Source organism: Lacerta agilis, chromosome 3 (assembly GCF_009819535.1).
Source record: "Lacerta agilis isolate rLacAgi1 chromosome 3, rLacAgi1.pri, whole genome shotgun sequence".
NCBI lineage: Eukaryota > Metazoa > Chordata > Lepidosauria > Squamata > Lacertidae > Lacerta > Lacerta agilis.
In genome coordinates this window covers 117249453-117264278 of record NC_046314.1, presented here as the reverse complement: position 1 = coordinate 117264278, position 14826 = coordinate 117249453, and the positions used below count along the sequence as shown (strand labels likewise).

The following is a 14826-nucleotide window of genomic DNA, read 5'->3' as shown; positions in this document are numbered from 1 at the left end:
TAATGTTGGTGTGGGTGTGGGTTTTTGTTGTAATAAGAAAAATGTCAATAAATTCTTATAAAAAAAAAAAAAAATTCCCTTGAGAAAGTCTTTAAAGCTCTTTTGTTGACCACCAGCGTTATGCTTTCCATTTTCAAATAGCTGCTTCAGAAGACGATAATCCTCACAACATGACCAGCCCAACGAAGTTGATGTTGAAGAATCCTTGCTTCGACACTCGTGATCTTTGCTTCTTCCGGTACACTGGCATTAGTTTGCCTGTCTTCCCAGGTGATGTGTAATTTTTTGTCGGAGACCACCCGAAATTTGATAATTCAAAGAGGGGTTTCTGGGTTCTTGTGGGGGTTTAGTCCCTGGGAGAGACCAGGGTCGAAGTGCCCTCTGTGCAGCTCACGGGCTGTGACCTTGGGCCAGCCGCTGCTTGAAGGCCTACCTCACAGGCAGGTTGTTGCACGGAGAGTAAATGAGGAAGGGGGAACCACCTTGAGCTCCTTGGCATTTATAAAGGCTGTAAAATAAAATTCCACACGCACAAAGCCACAAGCACACGCCCCAACCTCGGGCTGCGTCTGGCTGTTTTATACAAGAATGTGGGGCAAGGCAGGCCAACTCCACAGAGGGGGCTGAGCATGCACACCCCACTCCTGGCCTCCCCCCCCCATCACCCGCAGCAGGGAGCGCTGGCCCTTTAACTCCACAAGGATTTTGGGGAGGCAGCCGAGCAGCTGCAACCATTCTGTTGCTGGGCCCCGACTTTGGCAGCAGGGAGACAACAGCCTGGCCACCACCCAACAGCCCTCCAAGCAACCTGGCCGGCCTGCCTGCCTGCCTCCTGCCCCGGGCAGACCCCTCGCCCTGCCTGGCCCGATCCAATTTCAGGAAGCAGGCAGCAGCGCTGGGGGAACGGCCCTTCCCAGGCGTGTGGCCAGGGGCCAACCCTGCTCCTCGCTTGCCCTGGCATCAGACGCAGCCAAGAATCAGGTTGCAGCTCCACAAGGCAAGGGGGCAGAGCTGAAGGGGGGGGCAAGGAAGGAGCCCCACAGCCAGGAGGAGGAAGAGGTGTTCCCATGCCACCCCCACAGTGCTCAGGTGGATCAGGGGCTCCCAGAACAAGGAGATCCCGCCCCGAGGGGCAGGACGAGCGGCTGGGCACCCCACCTGTTCTGGGTGCTTAACCAGGGCCTAGGCCTCCCCCACCCCCCAAGAAAGGTCTAGAACAGGCACCCCCAAACTCGGCCCTCCAGATGTTTTGGGACTACAACTCCCATCATCTCTAGCTAACAGGACCAGTGGTCAGGGATGATGGGAATTGTAGTCCCAAAATTTCTGGAGGGCCGAGTTTGGAGATGCCTGGTCTAGGGTGTTTCGCAGGACCCAAAGCAGAGACCCCACAAGGGAGAAACAGCGAAGGATCTCCCATAGGCAGCACAAGAGAAAGGGAACCAGAGAACTGCAGAGCTGAGAGGGACACCCCAGGGTCATCCAGTCCAACCCCCTGAGATGCAGGAATCTCAGCTGGAGCACCCAGGACAGATGGCCACCCAACCTCTGCTTAGAAACCTCCAAGGAAGGAGAGTCCCCCCCCCCCCCGGAGGGAGACCCTTCCTCTGTCCAAAGGCTCATCCTGTTTGACAGCCTCTTTCCGTCCACTAAGGGAAGAATCCACCCATATACTGTACAGGTATTGAGGGAGGATTGGAATAAAGAACTAGAGATCTCAGTTTCGACCACACGGTGGGGAACTGTTTTAACTGCTATCACAAGGGCGTCTCCGGACCTTAAATTATGCAACAAAAAATAATATTTAGAATATACTGGACCCCATTACGTTTGTTTTTTAAGAAGGCTTTTATGGTATCTAACTGTTGGAGATGCAATAGAGATAATCCTTCTCTAAAACGTATGTTTTTTCATTGTCCCATATTGAAAGGTTTTTGGCAGAAGGTAACTGAAACTACGCACAGAGAACCATACGGAACAACCTTACATTTACAGAGCAAAACATCCTCTTGAATTACTGTATATAGGCAACACATGACACCTTACAAAAGGACAATGTGAGTGGTCTCTCTGTGCCTTTACCACAGCAAAAAGACTGATGCTGATGAACTGGGAAAATAAAAAGGCGGTGGGCGACCCCCTTCTCCGACTGGGTGGAAGACTTCTACAAACTCGCCACATATGAACAACTTGCAAATAAACGCAGGTTTGCCATGGACAAATTCAATGATATTTGGAATCCATTCTTACAAATACTGTAATAGCTTAAGATCCGGTGAAGTACAATAACAACTCTGTAAATTATACAGTTTTGAGTTTTTCTCCCTCCCGGCTTTATTTCCCCTTCTTTCTACACGGGTTCTGCTTCTCTTTCTTCTTCTCTCTTTTATTTATTCTCACCATGTTTAGTGCACATATAATTATGTACTTGTTGAATTTTCAATAAAGATGTTTTTTAAAAAAGAAAGAAATAAAATGTTTGTTTAAACAGGAAAAAAATCCCATCCTTAGCATATCCATCCTTTCCCCATTTAGCCAGGTAGGTTTTTTTTTAAAAAACCAGGTCACACATTTCCAAAACAGTTCCAACAAGTGAGCAAAAGCAAATGATGAAGAAACCAGCCGACCTGGGGAGGGACAAGAACTCACAGCGTCTACTGTCCCCCCCCCCACGACGCTATTAACCCATTCAAACTGAAGGCCAATGCTCTGTAGTGGGGACAAATGTGACTGACCCAGTGCCACGCTTCTCCCCTCTCCTTCAATGGCCCCTGGCCCAAGTCAACCAACTCCTTGCAATTTGGAAAGCAACATACAGAGACTAAAACACAGGCGTGGTTTCACACACACACACACACACACACACAAAATCAATATGGGAAATCAAACAATGAACGGCAGGCAGGCGACAACACAAGCTATCAAGAACCGCAATGAAACCGAGAAGGAGCAGTCAACGTCAAGCGCATTTCAGTTAAAAGCACATGCAAAGCAAACGCCGATTTAATGCAGGACGCCGAGCTGGATAGATTTGGCCCCAGGGAACACTCTGCTGCAAACAGATGAGACACCGAGAAGCACAGCGTTCGAAGGGGCCCCCAAGAGTCGCCTAGTCCAGCCCTCTGCAAGGCAGGAACCACAACTGAAGAATCCCTGTCCCATCTGGCCAAAGAAATTCCTGCACAGAAGAAATCCCCAGGGCCATTTCCACAGCCAGGGGAGCCAGCACTGAGAAGGCTCCGTCCTGCGGAGATGCCAGCCTAACTTCCGAAAGAGATCTCAGCACTTGGGACTTCTTCGTGGGGCAGAAGGGGGTCTTCCAGCCATTCCTCTTACAAAGGGAATTCCCCTGGGGAGACTGTGGGGGTCAAAAGGGGCGTTTCTAACCTTGCCCGACGAGGAAACCATGGGGCAACAGCGGAATCCCATGCGCCTGGCGGTGTCTACGGGAAAGCGTCTCGCAGACGGCGCCTCTCCTGAACTCCAGTTTACGAGGCCAAGAACGTGAAGCTCCTTCGCTAGAAGCAGGCGAGGCGCCCAAAACCGCTCCTTCCACATCCCCTGGAGGAGCGGATTCACTGGAGCATTTGTGCGCTTTGCCAGAGGTGACGGGCATGTCTGCGCACGACCCACGCTTCCAGAGAGGGCTGTCGCCGGGAGGGGTGTGCTTTGCAGCAGGAGAGGGCAGGGCAGGAGAGGGTGCGCTTTGTGGGCGCACACGTGGATCTGCAGCTCTCGGAGACGCGCAGGAATGCGGGACTTTCTCAACGTGGTGCTTCCTTCCTTCCTTCCGTGGCCTGGTTTCCGCACCAGCCGAGACCACGGGTCTACTCTGAGGAGCCCTGATCCTCCGCTGCCCTCAGAACCAGGAGACAAAGTGCCAGGCGCCCAGCTCCCCTGCTGTGTAACTCGGCCAATGCCACCTCCTGGTCCCGTGCCCAGCAAACACTGGCAGGATCCTTCCCCAAAAGGAGCCACACAAAACCTGCTCCACAGAGGCTTCCGCCTTCTGCCAGCCCCGGGAACCATGCCTGGAACCCACAAGCGCAAGAGGTCTGTCTATGCCCAGTCACCCGGTCACCTTAGCCCCCAAACCACTGCTGGGCCCCCCAGGGGCATAGCAGGGGGGCGGGGGCCCCACCCCGGGTTCCATAATGGAGGGGGTGACAAATTATCCAGGAACAATTTTTTTTGAAATTTGTTTTTGAAAATGCCTGCTCCGAAGGTGTTATCTTACTATACTAGCGATTACATAGCTATATATGAAATTTCATGCATGTCGGTTAATATCTTGACCCTCCTCCACCAAAATAGCTGTTCACTTGGCTGTTTTCCTATGTCGTGAAGGCTGAAATTTCAGTTCAGTGGAGCACTTGCTGTTCCCAACCCTAACCCTGTGGAAAGCCATCTAATTAGACTTTAATTTGATTTTGAGATGTTTTTAGGATTTTATACCAATGTTATGTATCTGATGTTAGTCACCCTGAGCCCGACTTTGTCCGGGGAGGGCGGGATATAAATAACAGTTTATTATTATTATTATTACTTGTTATTATTCCTTTGTAAGAAAATATGAAATAACGTAAAACCATTTTTGTGATAGGGGGGATCAATGGGGGCTTGGCAAGAAATTTTCCGCACTGGGTACCACCTGACCTTCCCATGCCTGGGGGAGGGGGGGTGACAAAAAATTTTTTGCCCTCGGGTACCAATTTTCCTTGCTACGCCCCTGGCGCCCCCCCCCCACTCACCACTGGCTGCCTGCGCTTCCTTCCGGGACGACCTGCTTTCCTGGCGGGGATCCCTGCGTCTGGCCTCTCCGCCTTGCCGCGGTTCTCATCAGGGTCCTCTTCACCCTGCTGGAGAGAGAGAGAGAGAGAGAGAGAGAGAGAGAGAGAGAGAGAGAGGTCACCACAGGCAGGAGCGGAGATTCCAATGAATTGTTCAGGTATGCTAGACGGGCCGCCTGGATACTGTTAGCCCAAAGATGCAAAGAGGAAGCCGTCCCGACCAGAGAAGAGTGGCAAAACAAGTTAAGGACTATGCTGAAATGGCGAAACTAACCGGAAGGTTCAGAAAACAAGATGACAAGAAATTTTAATAAAAAGAACGGGAAATGTTCAAATGATGTATCTGCAAAAGAATTGTAAAAAAGGTTAATACATTGGCAGGATTTTAAGAACACTTGTAATTTTAGAGATAGTATAGGAAATTCGAGGTAAAAAAACAATTTGCAATGGAAATGAGATGCAGTTGAAAAGAAAATTTAAGAAACCGGGGGGGGGGGGGGAGGATCACGGGATTCAGAGAATCCCATTTTATGGATTTGATATTTTGTGTGTGTATATTTTTCTTTGTTTGCTGTTGTTGTATCTGTTATTGTTTGTTTTTATTTTTGTTACTTTTGAAGAAAATTGAATAAAAATGTTTTTTTTGAAGAAGAAGAAAAAAGAGGTGAGCTTGTGCATCAGCAAGGTGACGCTCAGGGGCACAAGGGCACACAGGAACGCACTTATCCTGCCACACCAGGTGTTGTTGTTTTTTGGAGAGGGGAGAGAGAGTTAAGAGGTAACATTCTAAATGGTGAAACTGCACTATTCACAAGTTCAAAGGAGGAAGAAGACATTCAACGGGCAACAACTAGAGAGACCAACAAACAGCACGTTTTTCATGGAATCACAGAATTGTAGAGTTCGAAGGGACCACCAAGGATCATCTAGTCATGAAGGAATTTGAATCAAATCATGTTTTTCTCAGCCCTTTCTGGTGCACTGCTATACAGTCACACCCCGTGTTGCGTCAGGTTCATGTTGCGTCTTTTCGGCTTGCGAACGCGGCAAACCCGGAAGTGTATACTTCCAGGTTTCGCAGCATGCACAGAACCGTTCTGCGCACTTTGCACATGTGCAGAAGCGCTCTATTGCGCTCCACGCTTGCGCAGAAGTGCCGCTCTAGTTGCGGACTTTTCGGGGTGCAATCGGCACCCCGGAACGGATCGTGTCCGCAGCTAGAGGTACCACTGCAATGACTGTCTCAATTGCTTTTTGAAAGAACATTTTGAAATGCTTGTTTTTATTTACTGCGCGTGAGAAAAGATAGTTCTGAAGCCGGTGGGGTTTATTGCATTTATCATCCCCCCCCCCAAAAAAAACAGCACATGGTGCTTTTTTAAAGAGCATATATTGTGCAGATTAGTATAAATGAATGTGGCCCCTGAACAAACCTGCTGAACAAACATCAGAGCCCCACCCGGCTGCACCCAGGAAGGGAACAGGGGCTGAGCCACTTTGCAGCATGGCGACAACCCCCAACAGAAACCAAGACACTAACCGACCCACACCTGCCTTCCATCCTTGCCAGGGGAAGGAGAAATTGTGCCCAAGACACCTGTGGACTTTGCAAGGCAGCCTTCCTTGGCCCAACGAAGATGCTGAACACCCCCAACCGAAAAAAACAACCTTCTGCCACTTCGCCCTGAAGAGGCCAAAGCACAGCCAGCACCCTAAACTGCCCCCCAACCCCGCTTCTCTTTGGGGTTTTTGCTCCAAAGGCCTACTATCCCGATGAAGAGTTTGGTGTAGCCTGAAGGCTTGCGCAGAGAGTGTTGGGGCTTTCAAAGAGGAACTTCAACCCCCCCCCCCAGTTCCCTGCACGCTGGCTCTGCTGCACATTCTGTTATGGAAAAAATCCCAAGTGTGGAACTGCCCAGCCACCTGGCCCTTAGGGATAGGCCCACTGGTTTCTGCGGAGTTAAATAAAAGAAGTCCAGCCACTGGAGCAAGGACAAGACAGGGTTTATTGCGCAATAGGTTACAGTCAAACTGCACACCCAGAACAGTGTTACAAGAACTTTTAAAACTCCTATCATATCCCAGAATACAATTTGGAAACATCATCACTACATCATCACTACCTCACAAAAGGGGAAGGGTTATACATGATTTGCATATAGGAAAAACAGGAAAGACAAGATTAGCATATGGGGGAAACAGAGCAATATCAGGGAGATAGCCCTGGGCCAATGTGAATTGGTGTTAAGTATTGGCAAGGATACCTTGAGCACTTATCTGGGAGAGAACAATGGGATTCTGGTTGAGGGATATTAGCCTGAAACACCCAGAGATTACCTGCTGAGGCATTTCCCTGTGTCCGTGGTCTCTCGCCTACTGGATCATGGCAGAGAGATGGGTCCCCTTAAGGGCATCACTCCATACCCCAAATGAGTTTACTCAGGCGGAGACTTTGCTTAGGTGACCCCCCCCCCATAATTTCCGTATCAATTCAAAGGGCCCAAAATGCCCGCAAGGGCAGCTGGGACGCCAAAGCCCCTCTTCTCTTGGCAAGGGGGTTGGACTAGATGACCGCTGGGGTCCCTTTCCAACTCTGACACAGAAAGTTCACCAGCTGAAAGCTTTAGGTCTTGGGGCCTAAGGCATCGTCTGGGGCCACGGAGAGGAGCTTGGAGCTGCGCAGGTCAGAGAAGGAAGCCTCACAACTTAAACCCCCCCCCCAACAGCCGCACAGTCAAGGTAGAGGGGAGCGTAGGAAGGGGAACTCTGCACTGGGCCTGATGTCTCCTCTGGCCAGAGACTCTCTGCACGACCTCAGGCGAGTCCTTCTCCATCACCACCTCCACCTCTCCTTTTGTCCCTCCATAAAATGGGAAGGAAAATCAGGACGTCCGGAGAGCCCGGCCACTGGATCAGACCAAAGGGGGGGCTCACCCAGTCCCAGTCCTCCTCTCCTACAGCTCACCCCCCGGCTTGTGGGAAGGGCCCAAGGGCCACAGCAGCAGCAGCAGCAGGGCTCCCCCCCCCCCCCCGAGATGCACAGCAACAAGTAATTGAAAGGCTGGAAAGGAATCAAGCCAGGCCTAATTTCAGAAATCTCTAAAACCGGCACGCCTTGGAGAAAGCAGACAGAGAAACGTTTTCCTCCCTCTCTCGTAAGCCTCGACCTACAGATGTTGGGAGATTCAGGACAGGTGGAAGAAAGTCCTCATTCGAGCAGCGCAGAGAGGAACTGTGCCCCTTAAGGACCAGGTGCGCAGCCTGGGAGTCATTTTGGACTCACAGCTGTCCATGGAGGCGCAGGTCCATTCTGTGTCCAGGGAAACTGTCTACCAGGTCCATCTGGTATGCAGGATGAGACCCTACCTGCCCGCAGACTTTCTTGCCAGACTGGTACATGCTCTGGTTATCTCCCGCTTGGACTACTGCAATGCGCTCTACGTGGGGCTACCTTTGAAGGTGACTCGGAAACTGCAACTAATCCAGAATGCGGCAGCTAGACTGGGGACTGGGAGTGGCCGCTGGGACCACATAACACCGGTCCTGAGAGATCTACATTGGCTCCCAGGACGTTTCTGAGCACAATTCAAAGTGTTGGTGCTGACCTTGAAAGCCCTAAACAGCCTCGGTCCTGTATACCTGAAGGAGCGCCTCCACCCCGGACACCGGGGTCCAGCTCCAAGGGCCTTCTGGCGGTTCCCTCCCTGCGACAAGCAAAGTTTCACGGAACCAGGCAGAGGGCCTTCTCAGTGGTGGCACCCACCCTGTGGAACACCCTCCCGTCAGATGTCAAAGAGAAAAACCATTCTAGGACCTCCATAGACGCCTGAAAGCAGCTCTGTATCAGGAAGCTTTTAATAGCTGATGAATTATTGTATTTTAATGTTTAGATGGAAGCTGCCCAGAGTGGCTGGGGAAACGCAGCCAGATGGGCGGGGTACAAATAATAAATTATTATTATTATTATTATTATTATTATTATTATTATTATTATTACGGCCACCAACCTGGAAGGCGTTAAAAGAGGATGGGGCAAATTCATGGAGGAGGGAAAGGCTTTGGAACCCCACAGGAGGAGAGAGGATCCTGCCAAACATCTTGCTCTGCTTTTCCTTTGGACCCCCCCCCCCCCCCCGTGAGGCCGAGAGGGAGGGTCTTGTGGCCTGCGCAGCCCAGTCTTGTGGCGCCTGCTAATGCAGCTGTTTGACTTCACCCCCAAAGGTGCCCTCCATTTTCTCTCGAGATAGACAGGTAGCCTAGAAGATGGACAGGTAGAGAAGAAGCTTTCTTGGAGGAGAAGACGCAGCCTGGAGGCCAGGCAGCCTTTGAACCCGACACCCAGACAAGCCAAGCAGGCGGGTTGTTATGTGATCCCAGGGCAAAGTCAGGAAACACCTCTTCCCCTGCCTGAGCAGTGAGGCTCCTCCCTCCGGCCGGCTCGGATCAGGTCCCCCCGCCCCCCACTATAAATCAAGTTGCTCCACCTGTGCTTCAGGTGCAGCGAGACACCTGGCTGCCTGCAAAGCCCCTGGGGGCCCCCAACCCGCCCCACGTCCCCGCCTCCCTCCTGCCGCTCCTGCCAAACAACTCCGGGGGAAACTCCCTTGTTCAGAGGGGGCAGGGGAACAGCCTCTGGGGCAGCCTGGGCAGGGGGCAGGCCAACACTGAAGACCTTAGGGATGGCCAGGATACTGGAGGGACGCCCCCCCCTTCACCTTTTCCCAGAGGCCCTGTCACAGGGACCCCCACCAGCCAAAGCTGAGCTTGGCAACGTCTTGCTCCCGGTGCTGTGGCTTGGAGATTTCCCTGGCTTGGCCCTTCATAGCCTCTCTGGCTTGTTGGGGGGGGTAGGTTGCCCCTCCTGTGGGACTTGGCATGTTAATAATATTAAGAGCAGCCCTGCCGGATCAGGCCTGGGGCCCATCTAGTCTGGTGTCCTATTCTCGCAGATGCTTCAACTGGAAATCTGCAAGCAGGACTTGAACACAAGAGCGGTTTCCAGCAACTGGGATTCAGACGCACTGCTGCCACCCTGGATCGTAGCCATCAACAGCCCTCTCTTCCTCCTCCCTGAATCTGCCTGATCCTCTTTCAAAGCCATCCTTCCACGCTGTGGGCCACCTCTGCCTCCTGCAGCAGGGAGTTCCCTGGGTTGGCTGTGTTTTGACTGTGTTGTTGGAAACCTCGGGGGGGGGGGGCGAAGGGGCTCTTGTGTCCAAGTCCCGCTTGCTTCCAAACTGGCTAGGAGTCGCGCGTAGCTTTATTTACTGCAAACTTATTTCTGGAACTTTTTGCTTCTAATAGTTCATCCTTGCAAGTCACGCTGAGCAGGTTTCTGCTGAGAAAGCAGGGCAAAGAATCAAAAATTTCCAGTTGCCTCTGGTCCTTGTACAATTTGAACTTTTAAATCGGAAGTGGATTCATTTCCTATCTTCCCCATATGAGACTGTGGGGCGGAGGGGGAACCGTCTTTGAAGGCCACGCAGAAATCTCCACTGGTTCAAAGTGCCGCAGGTCAATGACAAACGGACAGGTTCCTTTCAGTTTTGACGCAACTCCCACCTATTTCCAAGCTCTGGCGCTGAGCTCCATGCCAGTCTTCCACAAAATGATGCCCTCCCAATGTTTTGGATTCCGGTGCCAGCCGAGGAAGGCATTAAAACATCAGAAGTGCCTGCTGGATGAGGCCAAGGCCCATCTAGTGCTGCCTCCTGCTCTCACACAGGCCAAAGACCTGTAAGAACCAAGAAATCTAGATAGACTGCCTCTGGGCTTGGAGGCTCCATAACACGAGAAAAGCCTGCTGGATCAGGCCAGTGGCCCATCTAGTCCAGCATCCTGTTCTCACAGTGGCCAGCCAAATGCCCCTTATTTTATTTTCATTAAATTCGCATACTGCCCTTCATCTGTAGATCTCAAGGCAATTCACGGCATAAAAATCACGGGGAACCTTCAAGCAAGACCCGGGCAAAAGAGAATCACTCTCTCTCTGCTGTGGTTTCCAGAAGTCTTGCCATCCTGTCTAGGGACCATCGATATCCCTCTCCTTCTCCATGACTTGGTCTCATCCTCTTCTCGAGCCCTCGAGGTCCTGTGGGAGGGAGTTCCACAGTTCAACTATTCGCTGCGGGGGAAAGTTCTCTCTTTCCTCTGTCCTGAATCTTCCAACTGGATGCGCGCAAGTTCTGCTGTGCAGGGGGGGGGGGTGCGCACACTGGCGCACGCATGCAGTGGAAACACAAAACCCCGTTTCAGGTATCAGCCTGAGAGACTGTGGCGGAGAACGGGGAAGGCAGGGCCAGGCCAAAGCCCGCAGGGAGCCCTCTGCACGAGCCCTGGAGCCTCCCTCGCAGCTTGATGCCCGGCCTTAGCGGGCTCCTGCGCCAGGGTGACGGAGAACAGCCAAGCAGCAGACCTGCAGGATGGGTGCCAGTCCCTGGGTGGTCCTCAGCAGCAGCAGCAATGCCTGAACGCTGCTCCTTTATGGCTTTCCAGGTGTGGGGCCTGCAAGAGAGCCTGAAGCCGTGAACTAAGCCATAGGGAAAACCCCACGGACACATAGCGCACGCCTCGATGGAGAGCGGCTCTGGAACTCGGCACCCTCGGGACACAGCAGTGACTGAGAGATCCTCCCTCACCTGGGGAGCAGAGCAACGCTGAGTCAGTCCCGGCATGAGCCAGGCTGTGCCCTCCGGTGCAAAAACAGGTCTCTTGGTCTCGCTCCGGTTTCCTTGATCCTGGGACGCCTCACCTGCATCCCCCCCCCCCACACGTGCACGACAGCTTTGCCTCTCTTGGTTCTCCCCTCCAAATCCTTTCCTATTCCAAACTGGCACCTGCAGGTGCCACATAATACCCCCTTCTGCATTTGCAAATAACACAGATCTTCCTGTGCGGCAGCATCTCCACTTTGGAACTCCCCGCCTCTGGATATCAGGCAGGAGCCTTTGCCACCCTCTGTTTGGCACCTGCTGAAAGCATTCGTGTTTACAGACAAGCCCGTCCAGACGTTCAGGAAGAGGATGAGCGTTTTCGTCTGTTTCCAGTCCATTGTTAATTTAATTTGACTCTGGGAAAGATTTCTCGATAATGTTAATGCTTTCTGTAAACCACTTTGAGGTTTTGGGGTCTTTTTTTTCTTTTTTAACCAATCAGTAGTATATAAATTGTATGAAACAAAACATAGTATTGTAACTGCTTTTTTGATGTGTTGTTAATTATAGCATACGGTTTAAGCTGTACTTAACGACGTTTGCAAGACGCTTTGGGATTCGTGTGATTAGAGAGTGTCATATAAATACAATGCATCCATCCATCAGTCTCCCCCTCCCCAGGCCCTTCTGAGGGCTCAGCCGAGGCTTCTTCGAACATCCGCAGGCTACCAGCCCCCTGACCCAGGCATTTGCCCGCCTCTCGTGAGAGAACAGAGCATGTGCAGAGGACCCTCTCTCTTGCTCTGCAACCTGCCCCAGGGTCTCCCTCAGACTCTGGCGCTGCAGAGGGTTGGACTAGATGAGGCCTGGGGGTCCCTTCCAACACACTCTTGGCTCGGCATTACAGTGGTACCTCGGTTTTTGAACAGCTTAGTTCATGAACAACTTGGAACCCAAATGCTGCAAAACCGGAAGTAGGTGTTCTGGTTTTCGAACTTTTTGCTCCGTTTTGAGTCCCCCCGTGTTTCCTGTTGCACTGCTAATTTGCGCCCCCCCCATATTGTAATTCAAGCCTTCCGTTTCCGATTGCAGTGTTTTGAGGTGATATTTGCAGCTTATATTTGGTGCTTTGGTTTTTGCTATTTAATTAGTGTTTTTTGTTTTGAGGCTTCTTCGGTTAATTTGTTTTTGTGACTGTGTGGATCCCAGTTCAGCTACTGACTGATTGATTGATTGTGTGACTGCGGAAATGGGTAAAGGCCCCCCATTCAAACAATGACTATCATCATCAGTGCAGGTAAGAAAAAAAATTAATTTTAATTTTTATCATCTACAATACTGTTTTATTTATTTTATAGTACAGTACATTGATTATTTCTTTCATTTTCTTGAACAATGGTCTTGTTAGATAGTAAAATTCATGTTAAATTACTATTTTAAGGCTTGTTTTTAAAAGTCTGGAATGGATTAATCTGTTTTGCGTTCCTTTCTATGGGAAAGCACGCCTTGGTTTTGGAAGGGACTTCTGGAACAGATTAAGTTTGAGAACCAAGGCAAAGCCCATGCCGTAATGCTCTCTCTTCCTCTGCCCCTGCCACCCTCCAAGCCCAGGCTGCTCCTCTACCGCACAGACTGCATTGCTGCCCGTCTCATTATCATAGAATCAAAGGAGCTAGGAGGCACCCGAGGGTCATCTAGTCCAACCCCACCCCCCGAAATGCAGATGCTCCCACCCCAAAAATCGGAGCTGGGTTAAACCCGATGCTGGAGAAGACAGAGAAGACCTCTCCGCCCCAGCCCATGCAGCACAAACTTTGCACAGGTGCAATCGGTGTTAAAAGGGACACCCAAGGGTCATCCAGTCCAACCCCCCAAAGCAGGAATATTTTTGCCCAATGTGGGGCTCAAACCTGTGACCCTGAGATCCATGGACTGAGCTCTCCCGCAGGCTGTCACCGGCCCTGCTGCCACTATTCCCAATCATAGCATGCGGTAGGTAGCCGTGTTGGTCTGCCATAGTCAAAACAAAATAAAAAATAAAAAAATCCCTTCCAGTAGCACCTTAGAGACCAACTAAGTTTGTTCTTGGTATGAGCTTTCGTGTGCATGCGCACTTCTTCAGATACACTGAAACTGTATACCTGAAGGAGCGTCTCCACCCCCATCGTTCAGCCCAGACACTCAGGTCCAGCACCGAGGGCCTTCTGGCAGTTCCCTCACTGCGAGAAGCAAAGCTACAGGGAACCAGGCAGAGGGCCTTCTCAGTAGTGGCACCCGCCCTATGGAACTCCCTCCCTTCAGATGTCAAAGAGATAGACAACTACCAGACATTTTTAGAGGACATCTGTTTAAGGAAGCTTTTAATGTGTGATATTTTAATATATTTGATTATTTTATTTTTTTTGGAAGCCGGCCAGAGTGGCTGGGGAAATCCAGCCGGATAGGCGGGGTACAAATAATAATAATAATCATCATCATCATCATCATCATCATCATCATCATCTGAAGAAGTGTGCATGCACAGGAAAGCTCATACCAAGAACAAACTTAGCTGGTCTCTTGCCGAAGAATGGATGCTTTTGAATTCTGGTGCTGGAGGAGACTCTTGAGAGTCCCATGGACTGCAAGAAGATCAAACCTATCCATCCTTAAAGAAATCAGCCCTGAGTGCTCACTAGAAGGACAGATCCTGAAGCTGAGGCTCCAGTACTTTGGCCACCTCATGAGAAGAGAAGACTCCCTGGAAAAGACCCTGATGTTGGGAAAGATGGAGGGCACAAGGAGAAGGGGACGACAGAGGATGAGATGGCTGGACAGTGTTCTTGAAGCGACTGGCATGAGTTTGGCCAAACTGCAGGAGGCAGTGGAGGATAGGGGTGCCTGGCGTGCTCTGGTCCATGGGGTCACGAAGAGTCGGACACGACTGAATGACGGAACAACAAAGGTCCCCCTGATGGAGCGGCAACCCCCCCCCCGCACACCCCCAGCCCCCGCTTACCTTGTGAGCGTCAGCTGACTCCCGGTCGGCGGAGGGGCTTCTGGTGTCGACAGCCCCATTGGACGGCATGGCGAGCGAAGCAGCAGGCGGGAGGCGGGGGGCGGCAGTAGGAGGAGCGTCCCCTTCAGGGGCTCAAGGTACAAAAGGCTTTGACGGGAACGGAAGAGCTGGCACGCCGAGGGCCCCCCTTTGCTGACGGACCCACCCTAGTTTCCCTGCCACCTGCAAGGGCGAAAAGAGAGGAGGCGGTCAGAGGGTGCGGCCCGGACCCACGGCAACAGGTGCTCACGCATTGGGGGCAGGGAGAGCCCCTCGCAGGCCTATGGGGGCAATCATTAACAAGCCACAGCCTTGACTCTGGCTAAGCTGGGGGGGCAGTGCCACT

At 51.5% G+C, this 14826-nt stretch overlaps 1 protein-coding gene across 2 annotated transcripts in view; it reads right to left on the bottom strand.

The window, feature by feature from the left end:
• The window catches only part of DNMT3A (DNA methyltransferase 3 alpha), a 64976-nt gene extending 50423 nt beyond the window's left edge, over positions 1–14553 (bottom strand). For both annotated transcript variants that reach the window (XM_033145250.1, XM_033145251.1), the window contains exons 1-2: positions 14442–14553; positions 4752–4859 (exon numbers count right to left, since the gene is read on the bottom strand). In XM_033145250.1, coding sequence (XP_033001141.1) covers positions 4752–4859; positions 14442–14510 — 177 coding nt within the window. In that variant the 5' untranslated portion in view covers positions 14511–14553. The remainder of the gene's footprint in view (positions 1–4751; positions 4860–14441) is intronic.
• Between the last annotated feature and the right edge of the window lie 273 nt (positions 14554–14826).